This window comes from Lygodium microphyllum, chromosome 1 (assembly GCF_053477565.2).
Source record: "Lygodium microphyllum isolate KBCC chromosome 1, Lygodium_microphyllum_v1.1.10, whole genome shotgun sequence".
Classification (NCBI taxonomy): domain Eukaryota; kingdom Viridiplantae; phylum Streptophyta; class Polypodiopsida; order Schizaeales; family Lygodiaceae; genus Lygodium; species Lygodium microphyllum.
In genome coordinates, this window is record NC_141135.1 from 45,786,015 (window position 1) to 45,809,979 (window position 23,965).

The following is a 23,965-nucleotide window of genomic DNA, read 5'->3' on the forward strand; positions in this document are numbered from 1 at the left end:
TTGGAGTTCCAGGCGATTATGGACCGGAAGGTGCCTGTCCTACCGGCTCTTCCTACAGATCACAAGCTCGACGGCGACAACTACCGCATTTGGCGCGTTATGATGTTGGCCATTCTGGAGTCCTATGATTTGGCGGAGTTGGTACAGGAAGATATTGACCGGCCTTCAGTAAGAGATGAGTCCAAACTCTCTTCCGATGCTCGTGCGGAGTTGGCCAGGGCCCAGTCTCATTGGGACAAACTGAATGCCAGGATTCGATCCTTTCTCTTTCTATCATGCACTACAGCCGTAATCGCTCACATCGAGCACTTGACGGTGGCTCGTGAGATATGGCTGGAGCTTGATCAAATGTACAATCGGATGACCCTGATGAAGAGGGTTTCTTTGGAGGTACAGATGCGGACCTTGTCCGTCAATAAGTCTTCTTCGCTAAGGGAACACATTAACAAGCTAAGGCAGCTACAGATGCAGGTTCAGAATGCGGGGAAGCCAATTTCCTTCGAAGACATGGCGATTACACTCTTGTCCCAGTTGCCGCCACGATTCGGTACATTTTACTCTGCCCTTATTGCTTCAGGGCGAGAGTCTACTCTTCGGTGGGAAGAGTTGGTTCCTATGGTCTTGGACCAAGAGGAACAGTTAAAGGGACATAATACTTCCAAGACGGAGGCGATGACAGGTCAAGCCTCTCAGAAGAAGGGGAAGGACCAAAAGAAGAAGAAGGGGGATAACAAGTCCAAGAAGGACAAGGAGAAGGACAAGGACAAAGACTCCACATGCCATATTTGTGGAAAGACTGGCCATTGGAAGAAGGATTGCCCTGACAAAGACTCGAAGGATACCAAGAAAAAGGAAACCAAGGATTCTGGAGTGGTGGCTGCACCCTCATCAGCTGCATTTCTACATTTAGTTGTCATTGAGGACGCTTCACCGAATGCTTCTGATGCTGCGATGGCGGCTCCCCAATCTCGAGAGTGGATTATTGATAGTGGTACCTCACGGCACATGACTCCTTCATCAGATGGTGTTGCCCAACTGCGACCTTCGCGTGGGCAGGTTCTCATTGGAGACAGCTCTTCAGTTTCTATTGCAGGTCGGGGTAAGATGCAGCTTATTCCGGATGGACGAGGTGGCACCCATACCTCAGAGGTTTTGCATGTACCAGGATTGGGGTACCATCTCCTTTCAGTTCATAAGATTTGCTCCCTTGGTCTTTTGGTGGAATTTGACAGTTCTACTGTGCGAGTCCTTGATCGTGAATCGAGGAAGGTTCTATCCTCTGGATATGAGGAGAACGGCATTTACAAACTGAAGTCTTCCACTGCCCTCTCTTCTCTTCTTCTTACCTCACAGTCACAGTCTGAATTATGGCATGCTCGGTTTGGCCACCTGAACTATGACTATCTTCGGAGGGCGTCATGTGGACAGCTTGTTCGAGGGTTGCCGGATATAGTGGTGAGCCAGCAGCCATGTGTCTCCTGCATACGGGGGAAGCAGCATAGAGATGCCATTCCCCACACGGCTTCGCGGCGGTCTACTTCACCGATGGAGCTAGTATCTACAGATCTATGTGGCCCTATGAGGAATGAGTCCCTGCGTGGGAGCTCGTACTTCATGCTGATCGTGGATGACTACAGCAGGATGACATGGGCCTACTTTTTGGCACTAAAGTCAGAAGCTTTCTCGCACTTCAAGGATTGGCTTCTCTTTGAGGAGAACCGATCAGGCCGGAAGTTGAAGACCTTGCGATCCGACAAGGGAGGTGAATTTGTGTCTAATGAATTTGCTCGGTTTTGTGCAGATAGAGGAATTCACCAGGAGTTTGCCAATACCAATACTCCTCAAGAAAATGGTATTCTAGAACGGAAGAACCGCAGTGTGATCGAGATGGCGCGCACCATGATGGAGCACCGACAGACCCCTCAGGTTCTGTGGGCCGAGGCTGTGGCTACTGCAGTCCACATCCTTAATCGATCTCCTACTTCGGCCGTGGAAGGGATGACTCCATTTGAGGCTTATTTTGGGACAAAGCCAGATGTTTCTTACTTTCGGGTCTTTGGGTGTGATGCCTATGTTCACATTCCCAAGGCTCACCGTGACAAATTTGAAGCGGCTTCCCGAAAACAGGTATTTGTTGGCTACAGCTCCCAGTCCCAAGGCTACCGACTGTATGATCCCGTCAAGCGGGATGTATATACTAGCCGTGATGTGCGGTTTGTGGAGGTTCCAGCTTCTTCAACGGGTGAGGAGCATCCCGTTCTTGGAGATCCCGGGGAGAGTTTGGCTCCTTCTACAGTTCCACTGGAGCCTGTGCCGTTTGATTATGATTCTGTTTCTGACACAGAGTCTACTGTTCCACCGGATCCTTCTGAGGAGTTACCACCGGTGGACATTCCAGAGTCTTCTACTGATGGAGAACGACGAGGGGAGGTTCGGCCTCCTCCTCGCTGGGCCCGTGACACACTCCGTGATTCAGGGATCGAGGGGGTTCCTGAGGAGTGGGGACCGCAGGATGGTCCGCGGCGGTCACGGAGGCACCAGGCGCATTCTTCGGAGCTTGTTTGCTCCAATTATTGTTTGATGTCCCGAGTTATGCAGGATCGAGAGCCCACCTCCGTGAAGGAGGCTTTACAGTCCGCCCCATGGAAGAAAGCTATGGAAGCTGAGTTGGAGGCTATTGAGAGGAATGGCACTTGGTCACTTGTGCCACGCCCCCCGAAGAAGAAGGTGATTGGAGTCAAAAGGGTCTTCAAGACCAAATATCTCAGTGATGGTACTTTGGATAAGCACAAGGCTCGCCTTGTTGCTAAGGGTTTTGCCCAGCGCCCAGGGATTGACTGTCATGACACCTTTGCCCCTACAGCTCATATGGCAACCATTAGAGCTGTTCTTGCTTTGGCTGGCCATAGGAGATGGCCTGTTTATCAACTGGATGTGAAGTCGGCCTTCCTGAATGGTGATTTGAAGGAGGAGATCTACGTTGAGCAGCCTCCTGGCTTTGGTTCTTCGGATGGGAAAGTCTACAGGTTGAAGAAGGCCCTGTATGGTCTCAGGCAGGCCCCGCGAGCTTGGAACGAGAAGATTGATTCGTTCCTCCAGACTCAGTTGGGATATCGGCGGTCCAAGGCCGATCCGCAGCTGTATGTTCACACTTCCGGGGAAGGTTGTGTGCTGTTTGTATTATATGTTGATGATTTGATTGTCACAGGTGATGATGCACAGCAGGTCCAGGAGACAAAGTCAGCTTTATATCGGACGTTCGAGATGACGGATTTGGGGCTACTCCATTTCTTTTTAGGACATGAGATTTATCAGTCTCAGAGGGGGATTTTTCTCTCCCAACAGAGATATGTACAGGAGCTCTTGGTGTCTTTTGAGATGGAAGATTGTCGGGCCCTCTCTACTCCTATGGATCCGAACTGGAAGGCCACTTCCCACTCAGCTTCTCCTTTGGCGGATGCTTCCCGCTATCGACAGTTGATAGGGTCCTTGATTTGGCTTCTCAACACGAGGGTTGATCTATGTTTTGCTGTTGGGCTCTTGGCAGGGTTCATGAGTGAACCTAAGACGGTGCATTGGCAGGCTGCTCAGAGGATACTTCGGTATCTGAGGGGGACGTCTGATTTGGGGATTCATTACCCCGCAGGGACAGATGGGTCAGATCTTGTACTTGCAAGTTGGAGCGACTCGGATTGGGCCGGTGACGTGGACCACAGGCGGTCTACAACAGGTTACTGCTTTACTTTGGGTGGCGGTGTTATTTCATGGAGTAGCAAGAAGCAGCCCACGGTAGCCCTTTCGTCTACTGAGGCGGAGTATCGGGCCGCATCCTCCACCACATGCGAGGTTGTGTGGCTTCGGAGATTGTTGGAGGAGCTTGGGTGCCCCCAGACTCGTCCTACATTGCTGCGATGTGACAATGAGAGTTGCATTGCCTTGGCAAGGAACCCTGTTTTTCATGCCCGGACGAAGCACATTGAGATCCAGTACCACTTCATCCGAGAAAAGCTTCTGGATGAGACCATCACTGTGGAGTATTGCAAGACGGAGGATAATCTTGCGGATTTGTTTACGAAGGCGCTTGCTCAGGCTCTACTTCGGCAACATTCCAGATCCCTCAGGCTTCTGCCCTGTCCAGGCTCTGAGAGGGGGTGTTAGAGTTCATAGCCTGTTTTTTAGGCAGCAGCACAGCTGGTCCAGCAGTCGGACCAGCTGCACAGTCGGATTGTGCAGTCGGACTGCCACGTGGCAGTCCGACTGCCTGCAGCCATTTTTATCAGGCTGCGCCCCATTTTTGAGCCCCGTTCTAGGTGATTTTTCGCCTATTTATTGCTGACGTTTTCAGCAGTCTGGCCACTATTCTCTGTCGCAGATTACAGACCGGTGCCGTGCAGATTTCTGTCTCTGTTCACAGATTTCAGACAGCAGACAGTGCAGACTGCAGCAGACTTCGAGGTGGACAGCAGGTCGCATCGTCGAGGTGGAGACACGCAGTCCAGCGCACTGCGCCCGTGTATATCTTTGTATTCAGCATTCTTTATACAGCAGATCTTCATTGTACACTGTCTCTTTCTCTCCCTTTTCTCTCTGCGTTCTCTCTCTCTCAGTCCTACGCTTCCGCACCGCTGCACTCTGACACACCTATGCTGAGGAACCCCTTAGACTCATTCATGCAGATCTTTGTGGTCCCACATCCATTGCTGCCTTGAATGACGCATTGTACTTTTTTATAGTGGATGATTTCTCTAGGTACATGTGAATGTACTTCCTCAAGCATAAGTCAGATGCCTTTACTTATTTCAATGCTTGGGTGCTATTGGTTCAAAACCAAATTGGTCGTCATATGGGTACTATGAGGAATTATTCTAGTGGCGAGTTCACCTTCCCAAGTTCTCTGAGTTTCTACAAGAGCAGGGCATTGCACACCACCTCATCTCTACCAACTCCCCCTGCACAGAATGAAGTCATAGAGTGTAGGAACCGGACAATCATGAATATGATACGCTCTATGCTGTTTGCAGCAGAGCTCCCTGAGCGCCTTTGGGTTGAGGTTATTAACACTTCGGAGTACATCCTTAACCAATTGTGGCGGTCCCTAGACAGACTCCGTATGAGGCATTTTTTGACTCTCAACCTATTGTTTCTCACTTCAGAGTCTTCGCTAGTCATACTTATACACACCCTCCTGAGGACAAGATAGGAAAGCTCACCCCTCAAGTTGATCTCTTGATCTTTGTGGGCTATTCTTCCGAAGCAAAAGCCTACCATTTGTTCAATTCTCGAATGAAGAAGGTGATCGTTCGGAGGGATGTCATCTTTGATGAGAAGGACATCATGCAATCTTTTACACCAGACTCTACATCCTCACCTCCACTCACATCATTTGAGATCGTGCCTTTTGAGCCGAGTCTACTGCCCACTCCTAACTTTCCTGTAGATACTTCAGCTCCTAGGCCCTCTCCACAAGGACCGTTACCTCGCTAGTACCAATAGACCATGCGGGATTTGGGGATTCTTCCATCAGATTCCACTACAAAGACCCTAGAAGGTCTACTCGGCTCGCCCCTCAAGCTTCATATGCATCATTTTTAACAGCTAATTACCTTGCACATTCTGAGCCAGATGGTTGGCAAGAGGCTCTCCAAAACCCTCTGTGGCATGAGGCCATGAAGAAGGATCTAGATAGTATCAATCGAAATGGAACTCAGACATTGGCGGATCGTCCGTGTCAAAAGCCGATCATTAGGATGAAGTGGGTTTTTAGGACTAAGCTAAAGGTTAATGGTACTTTAGACAAATACAAGGCTCACCTTATAGTGCAAGACTTCAGGTAAAAGCATAGCATTGACTATGAAGAAATCTTCGCATCTACCGCTCGATTGACATCATTTCTTCTGTTGGTTACACTTGTCACTCGCCATGGTTGACCGATCTATCAAATGGACATCAAAAGTGCCTTTCAGAACAATTACTTGAAGGAGGAAGTCTATCTGGAGCAACCTCCTAGCTTTTCTTCCACTGACTGAAATGATAAGGTATTTTGCTTACGGAAAGTTCTTTATGGGCTCAAGCAAGCACCAAGGACTCGGTATCATAGAATGGACAAGTTCTTACGAACTCATGGATACCATTCTACCCCCTATGATCCAAATCTCTATGTGCACACCACATATACAGCGGTCGTATGTATATCATAGCAGCTAACGCTCCCTACCATCACACTGTTGCTCACCATCGCACCTCCCCCCTCCCTCCTATCGTGCCTCCCCCCCTCCTGCCTACCATTGCACCCTCCTCCCTCCTACCCGCCATCGCACTTCCCCCCCCCCCCCCCCCGCCCTGCTGGCTGCCAGGCAACCTCCTCCCATCGCCAGGCAATCTCCTTCTCACACCTACCCTACTAACAGCAAGGAAACCCCTACGCAACCCCACGCCCATAACTGCCCCCACCTCCCTTGCCTTCTTGCGGCCCCACCCGTGCGTTTCCGTCAGGAACCGGCCATCCGTGGAGTCCAGCACCTCCCCCACCGCCGGAAAACAGCATCCCCCCCCTCCTCGCCATCACCCCCCCCCCCTCCCCTACCCATTGCTCCCTCCATTTGCAGCAATACTCCCCCCTTTGACAACATAGCAATGAGATTGGTAGATTCTCAGTAGGGACACACAACGGAAACCTCTGGTCAAACCCTGATGCATTCTGCGAGTAGCCCCCAGTCAAACACCTTGCGTGTCATCCTCTCTAAGGAACAGCTCTTAGCCGTCCGTGCCATAGAGCTGGTGTCATGAGCATTATCTTCTCAAGGATAGTTTCATGTTGATGCATGGTAGACTATGTGTGACTATGCCATTGAGACGGAAAGTTATGACAGAGAGTCATTCTCCACCATATGCAGGGTATCGTGGTATTGATGCAACAGTCAATGCAATAGAGACATTCTTTTATTGGCCTACTTTGAGAAGAGACGTGGATGCTTTTGTGCGGCAGTGTTTGATTTGCCAGAAGGTCAAGTTTGACAAGCAAAAAGCACCAGGGCTTTTACAGCCATTGCCTATTCCGGATAAACCATGGAAAAGCATAGCTATGGATTTTATCTTTGATCTTCCAAGGACACAGACAAGAAATGATGGGATATGGACTATTATTTGCAGATTTAGCAAACAGGCTCATTTCATTCCTGTCAGGAAGAAGATAAAACCAGATCAAATGGCACGTTTGTTTATGTGCAATGTCTTCAAGTATCATGGTATGCCACAGTCTATTGTCAGTGACCGTGATCCACGGATGACAAGTCTATTCTGGAGAGGCATATTTGAGAACATGGGCACAACGCTTAAATTCTCATCGTCATTTCATCCACAGACTGATGGACAGTCAGAAGAGGCAAATTCTACGGTCTTGGATCTGCTTAAGTGCCATGTGTCAAAGCACAAGTCAAAGTGGGAGCAATATTTGCCTTTGGTCGAGTATACATACAATAATACCGTGCATTCGTCAACAGGCAAAGCCCCTTTTGAAATTGATGAAGGTGGTAAAAAGGTTCCTCCCATTTTGCATACAAAGGATAAGATCTTTCAGGCAGATCAGTATGTGCAGAGTATGGGTGAAATGTATTAGAAAGTTAAGCATGCCCTTGAAAGGACTCAGGCAAAGCAAAAGAAAGCTGCTGATCATCACCGTCGTGAATTGATATTTTCACTTGGTGATTGGGTACTATTGCGGTTTGAAAAGGCACGCTTAAAGAAGCGGAAAGGCAAGGAAAGTCTTTTCACTAAGCCTAGTATGCGATACTATGGGCCTTTTCAAGTAATAGAGAAGATTAGTGATGTCAGCTATAGGCTGAAATTGCCTGACAATTGGAAGATTCATAATGCTTTCCATGTAAGTCTTCTTAGACCCTATGTGGGTGATGTGCCAGAAGATATGCCAGCTGAGGAACAGCCCAAAGTTGAGGAACTTGATGCAATTCTTGTTCCAGAACAGGTACTGGCACACAAGGAAAGGAAAGTGAAAGGCAAGGTTGCTAGAAGGTATTTGGTTAAGTTCAAGAACTATCCAGCTATAGATGCTAAGTGGATGGACGAAGGTGAACTTGCAGAGTCACCTAATGTGTTGGAACTTTATCTTGAAGCATTTCGCTTGCAACCTACCTTGACCCCTTGTATCTCTAAGCTGAAATAGATTGTCAAAGTGACAATTGCTCAAGAAAGAAATTATGTACAGAAACAGATTTTGTACAAGTTAACACTTATTGTGTCCATATGGTTTTCTCAGTGCTAAAGAAGTTAGTATTGCTTGCAAGAATACAGTTTTTACTTCTATTGAATTGAATACATGTTGTAACAATGGTTACTCAATCGGGCATGTATTTTGTGAATTGACTCAGTGGGGATATCATTTTGATGTACCAGCCACTAGATCTCTAGTCAGGGTGATGTGGAGTCATCAAATGAGAATCTGCCACTATGGGGATATCATTGTGGTGTACCGGCCACTATATCTGAAAACAGTGATGTGGAGTCACGTGATGATAGTATGCCATGTTTCACAGTTAGAACATACATGTGTTAACAGTGTGTTCAGTACACAATGTTGACTGATAGCATGTATGTGTTGTATATGTGCTGCCAAGTGTAAGTTCACTGGGTTAGCTGGAAGCATGTATGACATTCATGCAAACGAGGACGTTTGCGATTTCGAGAGGGAGGTATGTCACAAGACTGTGACAACTATTACCTTTTTGTTGATTTCTTTATTATATATTTTATTTGGTTTTTCTTTTTGGAAGGATCCCTCTTGAAATCTAAACGCCTGAGTTGCACGGCCAGTATGTGAAATAGACAGGAATGTCTAGTGAGTCAAGATTGGACAGTTAAGGTCCAGTACAAGTCTGGAAGAGACTGATGGCACTGTAGATTGACAAGCCTGAAAGAGACTTGTGAAAGTGTATGTGGACAAGTATGTTGAAGAACTAGCCTGGAAGAGACTAGTTCAAAGTGAAGATGGACAAATCTTCCACAGATTAGTCCATGTGGGGTCATCAGTGGAAATTCACTTTCAATTGAGCTACATTACAAATTTGGATGTAGCCATAGTCTGCAAAGATGGTCAGAAGACTAGTAGGGATGCAATGGAAGCAACTCCTAAAATTTAGGGAGTTACTATTTTTGGACCCCAGAATCTGTTCGCGTCATTATCTTCATTTTTGTACGAGGATTAATCCTCTGGTCAGTGCCGAGGTCAAATTTTGAACCGAGGATGGAGAATTTTAGACCGAAAGGTTTAAACAGGAAAATTGTTACATGTATGCCATGTGTCACAATTTGGGCATAAATTCCCAAAAGAGAGAGAAAGAGCAGCACAAAAACGAGTTTCAATGCATGGGGGGCTCATTTTGTGAAAGGGAGATGGATTGCTGCAGATGGAGAGCTCTTGAGAGCTGGTCTACCCTGTCTATGATGCACAGAGGGCTGAGCTTGCTTCCTACTCTCTCTCTCTCTCCCTGACAGTATGGTTATGCTGCAGAATCAAGGGCCTTTCTTCTGATTCAGGTACAGCTGTGTAGAAAATGTTGTTTTTGCATGAGGCAAGAGCCTCCTTTCTCCAGGAACAGGAGCAGTTGTATGCTGTCCCAGCAGGGACAGGTGAGGGTGGTAACCTCACCAAGTAAATGTCTGAAGCAGCACTGAATCAGCACTGTTTTTGGACTGTTCAGAGGTTATTTCAGAGCCAAATTGATGTCAGAATCAAGGGGCACTTGGCACAAATGATGCAGAACAATGCTGGGAGCAGTATGAACTGAAAACAGGTTTCAGAACAGGTCTGAACCAGTAATTACAGTGGGCTGAATAGTGCAGGGAACAGTATGAACTGAAAACAGGTTTCAGAACAGGTCTGAACCAGTAACTACAGCAGGCTGAAATGGTCAATTCAGCACTCCAACCAGAAGTTTCAGACTTGGGCAGAGTTTCCCCTCCTGGTCTGCTTGTTTTGGGTCAGTAATTGTACTGTTATGCTGTCAAATTTCACCCAGAATAGGTGAAAGACAGCCCATTGTACTTTCTCCTTTTTAAAAATAAAGAAATACTGCAAGGAACGCCTAACTTAGGGGTCAACAGTGTGTCTGTGTTGCAACAGGAGCATTCTAGCTTCCTGTATTTCTTCTTGATTGTGTGTCTTTAAGTTCAGGTAAGGTGGACGACTGTAATTTGGGTGAAAGCATTTATGTATTTTGGTTGTACACTACCGCCCTTTCCAGTGAACAGGCCGGTTACAGGTGGAGCTAAAAGAGATAGCAATCGTTGGTCATGTCGTAGGACACTCCCCATCCAAGGCTCAGCTTCGGGATTGGCTTCACTCCATGCTGCGCATTGGCACAGCGTAGATCGTGGAGGCAATTCTCATGGGTCAAGGGATTTTCATGGTATGACTCACCTCGGCAAACGCAGCTTGTGAGCTAGTGGCTAGCTCACCCTATGCTTCCACGAAGGGGGTCATCTACATGGTTCCTTGGTACAGTCAAACACCTTGCGCATCGTCCTCTCTGAGGAACAGCTCTTAGCCGTCCGTGCCACAGAGCTAGAGCTAAAAGAGACAGTGATCTTTGGTCAGGTTGTAGGACACTTCCCATCCCTGGCTTCACTCCACACTGCGCATTGGCATAGCACAGATCATGGAGGTGGTTCTCATTGGGTCAAGGGATCTTCATGGTATGACTTACCTCGGCAAACGCAACCCGTGAGCTAGTGGCTAGCTCACCCTATGCTTCCACGAAGGGGGTCATCTACATGGTTCCTTGGTACAGTGGCTTCACAGTGGAGACATCCGCGCTCCACAACAGATTTCTTAAACATCCAATCACCCTACTCTTCCCCGGATTGGCGATAGAGTATCACCAGTTAGTGGACTTTGGACAGCTCTTCAGCATTGTCCTTCCCGCATCCTTCGCGGACATAGTGGCAACTGCAAGAGTCCCAAAGATACGGGTGGCAGTGAAAGAGAAAGAATATACCAGAGTTTCTGGAGATTACGGCAAGCGGACACTCTTTCAGGCAACAGGTCATTGTGACTGGGCAGACAGGGCAATGCCTACGTTGCCATGACTTTGGGCATCATGCAACAAATTTTACATGCTTCGGAGCCAAGGCAGCTTCGTGAACAGGCCCACAGGTGGACGCGGATGGCTTTACACGGGTCTAGAGATGACACAAAGAGAGACGGCAAGCGGGGCCACAACCACCCCCTCAGACACAGCCATGGGAGCAGGGAGCAGGAGGGCGAGTGTCACCCCCCCGGCAAAGCACCACACGGTCCCTCCCCCCCTCCTTGTCCCACTCGACAAGACCACAGGACTCCACATCCACCTTCCACAGAGGCATCACAGACCACCTCACCCAAGGGCACTCATCCCCCACACCCTCCCCCCCCCTCCTCCCCACAGTTTCCCCCCCCCCCCCCCCAACACCCACCTTGTGCCTCTAACCACCCCACCATCCCTCATTCCTCCCCCTCCCCACCATCCCCCCCGCCGATCAATCCCCCTGATCCCTGCCTAGTACAGGTGACCCATCCCCCCTTCCCCAACACGAGGTGAGGAACCCCAGACGCCGACATCCTCCACTCACCAACAGCCTAGCTCCCCCCTCCCCATACAACTACCAGCTCATCTGTCCATGCCGCCCGTCACACTTTCCCGAGACAAGCACAGCTGCTACCACAAGTGTTTTTTCGCAGTGGTCCATGGTCTTACCTGAGAGTTACGGAGTGCAAAGAGTTCCCATTACTTCTGGAGGTGGGAATCTTCATGATACGCAAGTCAAAGAGCGGCAAGGTCCATATACTAGCACCACCGGATGGACCAAACTATGCTTTCTTCCTTCAAACCTCTCATACAGGAGACTAGAAGATGACACAAATAGAGGAGATGAAGAGTTAAGTAGCAGACCACATCTCCCAGTGGATGGGGAAGGAGGACTAGCAGTCTTCTCCCAGCAGTGGCCAAGTTGCATGATGGACATCAACTCGTGGGCTGGGGCTGAGGTCCCACATCTGAGCATTATCTTTCGAGCGGAGCATCCTAGACAATGTCTTTACTTCTTTGAGGCAACAAAGTGGGCCCAGCACAGTGATCAGGGATTGGCGGTACTACTCGATTTCGAGAAAGCCTATGATAGGGTCGACTGGGACTTCTTAGAGGACACCATGGTGAGGTTGGGCTTCCTCCAAGCATGGATCCGTAGGGTCTCCGCACTTTACAGATCAGCTACTAGCAAGGTTCTCATAGATGGCAAGCAAGGGGAGGAGTTTCAGCTAGAGAGATCAGTTCGACAGGGCTGCCCTCTGGCCCCGTATTTGTTGCTACTCTTTGCAAGGCGATGTCACACTTCCTCACGTCACGTGTGAGCGGGTAACGTGCCCTCTGACTTCGATGAGAGAGGAGACAGAGCTCTTAGACTCAGAGTATGCACATGATATAGCACTCTACATAGAGGACGATGAGCTAATACTAGAGAGAGAGAGACTATCTCTCGAGGTGTTTTGCACTGTAGCGGAAGCAAAAATCAACTGGCAAAAGTCACTTGGTTTCCTTACAGACCCGAACTCTAGCATGGAGCAGAATGTCCACTTGGGATTTAGATGGGTGTGCACACGACAGACCATCCGTTACCTTAGGTTCCAGGTGGGACTCGACATCACTCCTACCCAACAGTTTCTTCCAATCCTCGACTCTATTCGGCGGAAGCTGACGTACTGGAGTACTACTCACCTTTCCCTAGGGGGTCGAGCCCTGGTGGTTAACCAGGTCCTTCTAGCAACAGCTTGGTACATTGCCTCGTGTTGGTGCTTTTCCTCGTTCTATGTAGTTCAGCTTCGCCACCTAGTACGGAATTTTCTCTGGCCAGATCAAACGGTTCCAGGGACTCTCATGCCAAGGTGGTGTGGGCGACCATCATCCGGCATCGATCCAAGGGAGGGCTTGGGATCATAGACCCAAAGTATCAAAGTTTGGCCCTTTGGGCAAGCTAGTGGTCCGCAATCTCACACCAGGAGGGCAAACATGGAAGGTTCTATTGCAAGAGGGTCTCTAGGAGTGTAGACCGAGGCTTGGCGGTGATTGGAGGCCATCTTTGAGATGGATCTTTACGATGGCCCAGATCATGCCCCCAGATCCTCCTTCCTCTGCAGCCTACTTCATGTATGGTAGGGCCTCCGTAAGGGCCTAATTTAGAGCCCCCCAAGTTGCCAGGAGGAGATAGACCGCCAGCCGCTGATCTGGAACCCCTAGGTCAAAGATTGGGATGGGGTACAGATTGGCAAGCCCCCCCACATCCAACAGGCTGGTTGGGAGGCCGGCTTGGCTCGTACCATCAAGACATGGCAGGTGTATAGGATGGTGGACCAAGAGGTGTTGCAACAGGCATTAGGTTGCCAGAGAGGAGTTGAGTTGAGGAGAAGGGAGATTGATGCAATGATACCTCAAGAGTGGCTTGACCCCCCCGATACGAGAGCTGGTAGAGCCTGGTGGGATATGGGCTACTAGGTTTTCACCAACACGTATCCCCCTACACGTGGCAAGCAGAGTTGGCGGCCCCCCACATGGGACGTTCTTCACCATGCAAGAGGGGGGGTGTTTGGTCCTTGACAGAGGGTAGCAGGATGAGGGGAAGACATGGTGTTTGGACCCTTATGTGGTCTGGGAGGAGTTCCGGGAGTGGCACCTCAGGGTATGGGAGAGCAGGCCACTAGATGAGCTAGAGTGGAACCCTAGAGAGTGGCTATGGCCAGCCACTGCGTTCGCCAAGAAGCCACCGAGGTTCCTGGAGTACACAGCCAGGATTGGCAGACACATGCTAATGCAGGAGGATGTGGACTGGGCACCTTCGCGTAGCAGTTACTGGGCGGAGCACAGCATCACGAATGCTTTCCAGCGGACTTTCTGGCGTCGCCTATGGACAGCTGGAGGCCAAGGAGGATATCATATTTCTTATGGTTGTTGGCACATGGAGGCCTAGCGGTGGGGAGTTGGCTAGACCAGATGCAGAAGGATGGAGGTTGTAAATGTTGCACACAGCAGCTTCTGGAAACGCCAAAGCACTGCCTTTGGTCATCTGAGGCAACGCAGCTCATGTGGAGAGAAGCATGTCGCATCCTCCGCCGTATAGCACCTAACCTTGGATGTATCTCACCGGGAGCTTTCTATTGGCAGGCAGTCAGCCAGGGCTGTCACTTTTTGTATGAGACTGGGATGCACAACACAATCTTCATCATTGAGGCTAGGTCGTGCACAGTGGTCGGCTTAGAGGCTCTATCCATCCGCCAGGTATTGGAGCCCACAACAAACTGCTGTGAGGTATGGGTGATCGTAGGGAGTCTTACTGAATGGCACATCTAGAAGGCGCGGTGTCAAGAGGTTTTCGGCAAGGAGAGACTTTCAGTACAGACGACTTTGGCAGAGCTTTGGACCTCCATCATCCACTCTCTCCGTGGCCGATGGGACCAGGTACAGGGCGAGTCTCGAGCTCGTCAGGAGCTTTGTTTTCACTTCATGCACACTTGGGGTGGCCAGGTTCTGTTCTTCATGATACAGGCAAGCAACCCCAGATGGTGATACACCCCCCCCCCCCCCCCCCAATAGCTTCTTGACCCCATTCCCCCAAGACCCCCTTGAGAGGCTTGTACACATAATTTATTTATGACCTTGCACCAGCTTCAACTAGTCTGTCGAGCATGAGCATTCCATTGTAATCAACCTTTTCGAGTAATACAATTAGCCACATTTTACTTGCAACATGCGGGGGTCAACGCTATATCTTGTTGTATGTTGATGATATACTTCTCACTTGCTTAGATTCTATAGCCATAACAAAAATCAAGACAAAGCTTTGCTCCACATTCGAGATGACCAATTTAAGTTTGTTGTTTTATTTCTTGGAGATGAAGATTATTCGATTCGAGGAAAGTATCTCTCTATCACAACAAAAGTACGCCCTATAACTAGTGGAACACTTGCATCGATCAGACACGGCCAATGGCCACATCTCTTGATCCCACTATCCATCTACATAAGCATATCTGAAGTCAACCTTTTGATACTCACATCTATCACTCTGTTGTAGGGAAACTACTTACTTTGGTTGATTCATATTAGGCCAAATGTTTCATACTCAATTAGTTTGCTTAGTTAATAGTTTTGTTAGAGTGAAGCAATGCGGAAGCAAATGACCAAGACAAAGAGTGGAGAGAGAGAGAGAGAGACAGTGAAACACAAAAAATCTGCAGTGAAGAATGTTGTATAAGGATGAAGAAATATACACAAGTCCAAAGAGAATATCTATGTATATCTCCATCTCAAAGATCTCAGTCTCCATCAGCCCCGAGGGCAATCTCCATGGTCTACAACCTAAAATCCGTAAATACTTTAATGCAGCCAACTCGACAGTACATGTCCACGACTTGCACTGACCAATTGCAAAAAACCTAGCCAACTGTGCCACATGTCACCTCCACTCCCTGCCGCATGCTGTATGGACTGACTGCCACATGGATTGCCTAGTACAACTATAGAGAAACTGCTCAGATCTAAAACTGTGTGTCCAAGGAATGCCAATCTCTAACACCCCGCCTTAGATCCTGGACACGGTAGAAGGCAAACTTTACATCCAACTCATAGACCGGCCATCTCCTGTAGCTAGCCAAGGCAAGAACTGAGTGAATAGTAGCCATCTGAGCCGTGGGGCAAAAGTATCCTGGAAATCAATACCTGGGCCCTGTGCAAAACTTTTAGCAACAAGGCAGACCTTGTGCTTGTCCAATGTGCCATCACTGCAGCACTTGGTCTTGAAGACCCATTTGACTCCAATGATCTTCTTATGAGGAGGCTTCGGTACGAGAAACCAAGTGTCATTCCTCTCAATCGACTCCAGCTCCTGCTCTATTGCTTTCCACCAATGATAATGATGTAAAGTCTCCTTCATCGAAGTGGACTCCCCATCCTGCATGACACGAGTCATCAAACAATAATTAGTGTAAACAAGCTCAGTGTGATGTGCTTGGTTTCTCCAAGAACACCATGGGCCATCTTGCGGCTGCCACTCCTCAAGGACCCCCTCAATCCCTACTTCACGAAAAATGTCACGAGCCCAACAAGAAGGAGGCCGGATCTCACCTCATCGCTCACCATCTGCTGAAGTTTTAGGAAGACCCACCAATGGCGAGGAAGCAATCGGTGAATCCAATGACGGAGAACTAAGCTCCTCATCCAAAGAAGAGTCCTCAAGAGGCACACGCTCCAAAGGAACGGTTGTCGGTGCCCAGCTATCACCGGAAACTCCGAGAGTAGGGTGTTCCTCACCCCCCTCTTAAGGCTGGAACTTCCACAAACTGAACATCACGGCTCGTGTAGACATCACACTTAACAAGATCATACAATTGGTAGCCTTGAGACTACGAGTTATAGCCCCCAAACACCTGTTGTTTGAAAGCCGCTTTAAATTTGCTACACTGTATCTTCGGGATGTAAACATAGGCATCACACCCCAAAACTGTGAAATAAGAAACATCTAGCTTAGACCCAAAGTACATCTCGTAGGGAGTCATACCAACAACAACGGAAATAGGGGAACGATTAAGGATGTAAACTACGGTAGCGATAGCCTCAGCCCATAGACACTAACGTGTCTAACGATGCTCCATCATGGTACGGCCAGCTTGATCACGATGCAATTCTTTTGCTCCAAGATACCATTCTCCTGAGGGGTGTTTGTATTGCCAAACTCCTGGTGAATACCACGATTTGCACAAAAACGAGCAAGCTCATTAGAAACAAAGTCTCCGCCCTTATCTAATCGTAAGGTCTTCAGCTTCTAGCCCGATCAATTCTCCTCAAAGAGCGATCTATCCTTAAAGTTGGAGAAAACCTCTGACTTCAGCTTCAAGAAATAAGCCCATGTCATCCTGTTGTAATCATCCACAATTAGCATGAAATACAAGCTCCCACAAAGGGACTCCATCCTCATCGGTCCACAAAGATCAATAGAAACAAGCTCCAAGGGTGCTGAAGACCGCCTTGAAGCCTTGCTAGGAACAATATCACAAGTCTACTTCCCACAGATGCAAGATACACAAGGCTACTCGCTCACCACAATATCCGGCAAACCTCGAACAAGCTCTCCCTTTGACACCTTCCAAAGGTAGTCATAATTAAGATGGCCAAACCGAGCATGCCAAAGCTCGGACTGAGTTTGTGAGGTAAGAAAAGGAGAATTCAAGGCAAAAGAAGACCGCAACTTGTAGACTCCATTCTCCTCATAACCTCAAGAAAGAACATGTCTCAATGCATGATCAAGAATCCGAAAGAAATCCACATCAAATTTGACCGAGAGGCCAAGAGCATAAATCTTGTGCACTGAAAGAATATAGTATCCCAAGGCCGGCACATAGAGTACCTCGGATGTATGGGCACCACCTCAACCATCTGGAATAAGATGCATGTCTCCCCGTCCCTGTATAGGAATAGACGAACTGTCATCAATAAGAATCTAGCCATGCGAAGGCCGCAAATGAGCAACACCTGCTAAAGAAGTCATTTGTCGGAAGGCACCACTGTCAACAATCCACTCCCGAGTGTATAGGGACATCAACGCAACATCAGAATCCGTCAGGGTCGAATCCTCAACCACCTCCAAGAGAAGGAAAGCAGGTGATGAGGGAGCAACTACCGCTCTGGAATCCTTTGAAGATTTCTCCTTCTCCTTCTTCTCCTTGTCGGGCAATCCTTCTTCCGATGATCTGTTTTGCCACACATGTGACAAGTAGACTCCTTTTCTTTGTCCTTCTTAGATTTGTCCTCCTTCTTCTTCTTTTGGTCCTTCCCCTCTTCTGAGAGGACTGACCAACCAAGGCCTTAGATTTAGAAGCATTGGTTCCTTTCAATTGCTCCTCTTGGTCCAAGACCATAGGAACCAACTCTTCTCGCTGAAGAGTCTTAGACCGCCCTAAAGCAATCAAGGCGGAATAAAAACCATTAAAATGGAGCCGTAACTATGAAAGAAGTCTTCAAAAGTGATCACATTTCCTACATTTTGAACTTGCATCTGAAGCTGCCTCAGCTTGTTGATATGGTTTTGCATAGAAAATGACTTGTTGACACTCATGGTCCACATCCGCACTTCCAAAGAAACTCGCTTCATGACGGTCATCCAATTGCACATCTGATCAAGCTCTAGCCATATCACCCGGGCCAACGTCAAATGCTCAATATGAGAGAGAATGGTTATTGTACATGAGAAAAATAAAAACAAGCATTGAGTTTATCCCAATGTACTTGAGTCCTTGCCAACTCCACCTTATCACTAGAAGAGAGTCGGGACTCGTCTCGCAAAGAAGGACAATGAATAGCCTCTGTAACAAGCTCTGCCAAATCATAGAACTCCAGAATAGCAAGCATCATGACCAGCCAAATGTGGTAATTCTCACCGTCGAGCTTTTGATCTAATGGAAGAGCCGATAAGACGGGCACCTTCCGGCGGGCACCTTCCGGTCCATGATCGCCTGAAACTCTATCTCAGCCTCAGAAGACCTCTTCACCTACAATGCTTGCACAAACCACAAAAAGCGGTCCCCTCCGACTGTCAGAATATAGCCTACTAGGACTCTTGTTCGCTTATCCCGCTCCTTCTTCACCCATCAAAGGTGATGAAAATGAAAAATCTGCACTTGAAGGCCCAAAATACAGCCTTCTTCCTTCTCTAACAATAAAAACCAGTAGCAACTTCAACAAATCTTCTCTTTTCTCCACACCCACGCTCGCCTCAACCTTGTTTTGATGCGTAGCCCTATTGCTCGCACTTGAACGCTGAAATTTTCTCTTCAAATGGGTCCACCCTAGATCAGCCCTTCAATGCTCTGATACCATGTCAACGTAAAGCAAAGCAGAAGCAAATGACCAAGATAAAGAGTGAACAAAGCGAGGCAGAAATATACAAGGGTGCAGAGAGAATATCCACGTGTCTCCACCTTGAAGATCTCAGTCTCCGTCAATCCCAAGGGTAGTCTCCACGGTTTGCAGCCTAAAATTTGAGAAAACAACTATTGGAGACTACTAAAATCAAGGCCAATAAACAAGCCAAGAAAAATCCCATAAATAATGCAGGTTGATTACAGCCAATTGGACAGCAGTTGTCCAACCTACACTAACTGATTGCAGTAGACCGTACCACGTGGCATCTGCACTCCCTACCACCTGCTGTATGATTGACTGCCACGTGGAATACTTAGAACAATTGTGAAGAAATTGCTCAGATCTAAAACTACGTGTCCAAGAAATGCCAATCTCTAACAATTTTAATACACCTAGAATGTCTCATTGGATTACTTGTCTTTATATACCTAGAATGTCTCATTGGATTACTTGTATTTATGTGTTAAGATATTTAAGGTGTATCTATAATTATTGACTAACTTATAGTCATGGTTTATGCTTATAGGGGTACACTAGTTCTGGTTAGACAAGAAATTTTGACACCCAACATTCCCATGGCAGCTACCTTTACACCTTGGACATAGCACCCATCTCTTGGGCTAGCTATAAGCAGGAGATGGTGGCGCCTACTATGGTCAAGGCAAAGTATTGAACTCTTTTCGATGGTACCACTGAGACCATCTCTCTATGAGAAACTTGTTACTTGGGTCAGCTCCTCCTTGAGATTTCCAAGCTCAACACATATTAGACCTACCAATCATGACTTTATGGAGTTAGATAGGGTTGTGCCACATGGTTGTATCCTTAACACATGTAGCAGCCCATCATCTAATCATTTAATGGTCCATCCAATCCCCTCTTTTCCCTACATTAACATTGTTTTGTACATCATTTTGCACTGTGCTTTGCACTGTTTAGATAGCTTACTAGGTGACTTTTCCTAAAAAGTTTCCTAAAAAGGGATGCACTCTGCTTTGCACTGCATAGATAGCTTACTAGGTGACTTTTCCTGAAAAGTTTCCTAAAAAGGGAAGAAAACCCTCTACTGTACAACGAATCTGCCTTTCGTGCTCGTCTTTAAGAGATCCCTTACAATTCTGAAGTCCAAATGTGTGCTCAATTTGATGGCTACAATAATAGCGATCAATGAGATTAGATCAAAGACAGCAACATTAGCCATTTGAAAGAGCAAAAGACTGGCGATCGCACCTTGTGACCGAGGCTAAGCAGGCATTGCGATAGGTAATAGATGTGATTTTCAACGCCTCCAAAGTTAGGGTAGAAAAAATCAGACACCATGAGGACCCGATGCTGCCGACGAGGAGCATTATTTACTGGAGACGGGGACGCAACATTCTCCATTGCGGCCACACAGACACAGAGAGAGAGAGAGAGAGAGAGAGAGAGAGGCCCTTTAGTGCTTTGATACGTGCGGGAAGAGCGAATCCCTGAATTCAAAGAACATTGCTGACTTCGTAACGGGGTCAACCTGTATTGGAGTTTTTGTCAGTCCAGGACTCGTTTGAGTATATTACATCGCCCTATTTGGTAAAATTGGTGGTTAACAAGAAATATAGCAAGCATACCTATAACTAGCATTTCATGCGCTTCGCTTGTTTGTTTCACGATTACTTAGTGGCTAGCAAAGTTGACATGCACTATGTTCGTTCTCTCTCTCTCTCATCAAACTTAAAATTAAAAGTAGCTTATAAAATTTATAATATAAAATATTAAATATACAAACAATCTCTTCGATGCATTATACTTATAAACTTTCATCTCTATATGATTGTAAGAAATCGTATGCTTATTTCACAACGTGTTGCTTTTTTTTCACTTTCTCTCTCTTTTTTCCTATAATTCTCTCTCTCTCTCTCTCTCTCTCTCTCTCTCTCTCTCTCTCTCACACACACATATTATAAAATTTGTAACAAACAATGCGAGATACATACAATCTCATCTATACACGACCGTAAGAAAATAGTGTTTGCTTTGTGTAAAATTTAAAAATTGTTCACATGCACACACACACACACTCTCTCTCTCTCTCTCTCTCTCTCTCTCTCTCTCTCTCTCTCTCTTCACTTTTGAGTCTAGGACACCTTCAAGTTTAGAAGTGATGCTTTTGAATTTAGGACACCTCCAAGTTTAGGTGTAATGCTTGGTAGGCCTTTGGTGAGTACTTAACTTCTTTTGCCTTTGAATCAAGGACACTTTTGATTTAGGGTTTGTGGTTGCAAATGCCCATATATGCATTTGCTTGTGCATTCTAGGATCAATGCATCTCTATTCTTTCACTTACGAGTCTAGGACACCTTCTTCGAGTTAAGGAGTGATGCGTTTGAGTTTAGGATACCCCTAGGTTTAGGTGTGTGCTTGGTAGGCCTTTGATGAGTGCCTAACTTCTTTTACCTTTGAGTTGAGGATACCTTCAATTTAGGGTTTGCAGTTGCAAATGTATTTGAGCTTACATCTTGAATAGCTTTGAGTGGGTTAGTTAGTTATGAGACTATTATATTCACACACACACTCTCGCGCGCGCGCACGCACGCACACACACACACACTCTCTCTCTCTCTCTCTCTCTCTCTCTCTCTCTCTCTCTCTCTCTCTCTCTCTCTCTCTCTCTCTCTCTCTATGAAAGGACTTTTATATTTCTGTTAATGAGAATGTTGGTGACCATCTATAGAGGATTAAGATGTTGGGGGTAAAGGTGTCTCTATCTAGCCGCCCGTGTATTACTACACTAACAGTACATGCACCTACATACTGTAGGTGGCAGGTGTCTATCATTATCACTTCATTCTTTATTCTTTCAGTGACATTTGAATAAAGGGAGGGCTGGTCACACATTGTGACTTTTGGAGTTTCCACATTTGGAGTTCTCTCTCTCTTACTCATACTTCTTCCACTATAGCTCTTGCTCCTGCTCGTGCTTCCACTTCAAGGCTCACCTCCCTTCAACTAGTATCAGAGCCTTCTTCTTTGCAAGCTCGAGCTTGATCTGACACACTTTTAACTTCCATTTGAATACCCACACTAGTAATCTCTTTATTAGGATCCATAGCCACTTCGCTCAAGCTTCCTATCGGTTGCATTCTTCTTGGGCACTCTTTGAGCCTTCTTGAGCAAGTCTTGGAGTAGTCACCTATAGCCGTCACCCTACTGGTGTAGCATCATGTTGAGTGGAACATGCCCTTTTTTTAGCAACAGCTCATGTTTTTTATCTCCTACAACATATCTTCTTCATTGGACAACTATAAGTATGAAATCATCATTGAAATTAGTTTGCACAACATTAAGCTCTTTAATCTTAATGTTTGACTTGCTAGGAGCAATCCTGTGATTATCATTTTTGTCTTGTACTTTACCCCCCTTGCCCTTTTCCTTGCGCTTTTCTTCATGAATTTTATGGTATTATGGCTGAATATGTCTTGCTTTTCCACAATAATGACAAGTTAATGAGGGATGACGGCCACGAGACTTACTGTGACATTGTCCACGTGATTGAGAGCAAGACTGTGGAGAGTCTCTCCCACGACAGACATTACCGCTCCTACTATTACCTCTAACAGTCAAAGTATGAGAGGTGTGGGAAGTTGTTGAGAAATGATAAATGATATATGCTCCAAGAAGAGATGTCCTAAATCCCATATGCACAGTGGAGGAAAAGGGAACCATCATGAGCCTATAAAGTGATGTACCTTGAAATGAAATACTATTGGACTTTGTCCTTTTAATCACAATCAATGTCATACTCAAGATTGTGTTTATGAGTCCAAGCTTCCATCTTGGAACCTAATTCACTTGAGTAACAGTTGGTCTCTCTAATCTATATCATCATGAACATTGTCTTTGTGTTCCATCTATCATAGCCATGCTCCAGATCCATGCATTTCAACATGGTATCAAAGCTATGGTAAGCATGGCTTGCTCAACTCCCTTCTTTGCTCTATGAACTCCTCTTTATCATTGCTCTGAGATCAAGTCTAGATGAAGGTCTCATCTTCCACCTCTATCTTCACTTTACCCTTCATGGTAGCCATAGCCTACAGGACCCTGTCTACTTGGAGCACTCATATCTCTCTACACAAGCCAAGTCTCAGCTAGCTATCTTTTGGACATCTCTTGCTAAACTCTATGCGTAGCTTCCTATCACATCACTCCTTGAGATTATCCCATCTAGAGCTCAACATTATCGAAATTCCTGGTTGCTACATGTTTGAAACTCGTCATCTGGTCATACAGCTGTTCTCCCTGTGCGCAGTGCGATGTCCACTATAACCATAGGGCTTTGAAAGCCCACTACTCAAGCTTCCTTCTCATCAAGTCTTGTGCCAAATGATCATCTCCATGAGATGCAGGAAGGAAAAAACCAGTCAACTTGTTGAAACCCTAAAGGAAGCCATATCTCATTTTCACTAGAGCTCATAAAACTCCTCATTTTCTCGCTCCTCCCAGCTCATCAAGTGTATGCCACTTTGATCTAAGTTTGAACTCACTTTTAAGCAAAGACATCAGCAAGGGAAGTAAGAAATCAAACTCAAGATCAAAATCAAGTGCTTCAACTACATAGTATCTCTTGATACTACCTAGTGTTGGTTAACACTAATCTACTTGTGTTCTTGGGCAACTCACTTTTTGGTATTATCTTAGCTATTTGAAGGTGATTAACATGGCAGAACTTGAGCAAATAGTCAAGTGGAGAAGGCTTTCATGCCTAGAAGAAGAAGACCATGTACCACCTTATGTGGAAGGACTTGTGGGACGTGTTTGAGGATGATGCAGATAGTAAGAAGGAAGATAATGAAGACGGGTTCGTTGAAGAAGACCAACTCAAGACAAAGGAGTGGAAAAAGATGAACAACAAGGCTTTAGGTATCGTTGCTTGGGGACTATCTGATGATGTATTGCACCATATCTCTGGCATCAGAGATGATAAAAAGGCTTGGGATAAGCTTGATAGGATCTTTGAAAGTCAAGCCAGA

General features: G+C 46.7%; 1 protein-coding gene across 2 annotated transcripts in view; it reads right to left on the reverse strand.

Moving 5' to 3' along the window:
* Positions 1–20,514, reverse strand: part of SETH2 (UDP-Glycosyltransferase superfamily protein) — a 115,633-nt gene extending 95,119 nt beyond the window's left edge. The window contains exon 1 of one of the 2 annotated variants that reach the window (XM_087676350.1): positions 20,187–20,323. Coding sequence is in view for 1 of the 2 variants with exons in the window: in XM_087676341.1 (XP_087532467.1) it covers positions 20,187–20,339 (153 nt within the window). In the remaining variant the exon portion in view is untranslated. Of the gene's footprint in view, positions 1–20,186 lie in introns of both variants that reach the window. The other variant, XM_087676341.1, reaches the window with a different exon arrangement.
* Between the last annotated feature and the right edge of the window lie 3,451 nt (positions 20,515–23,965).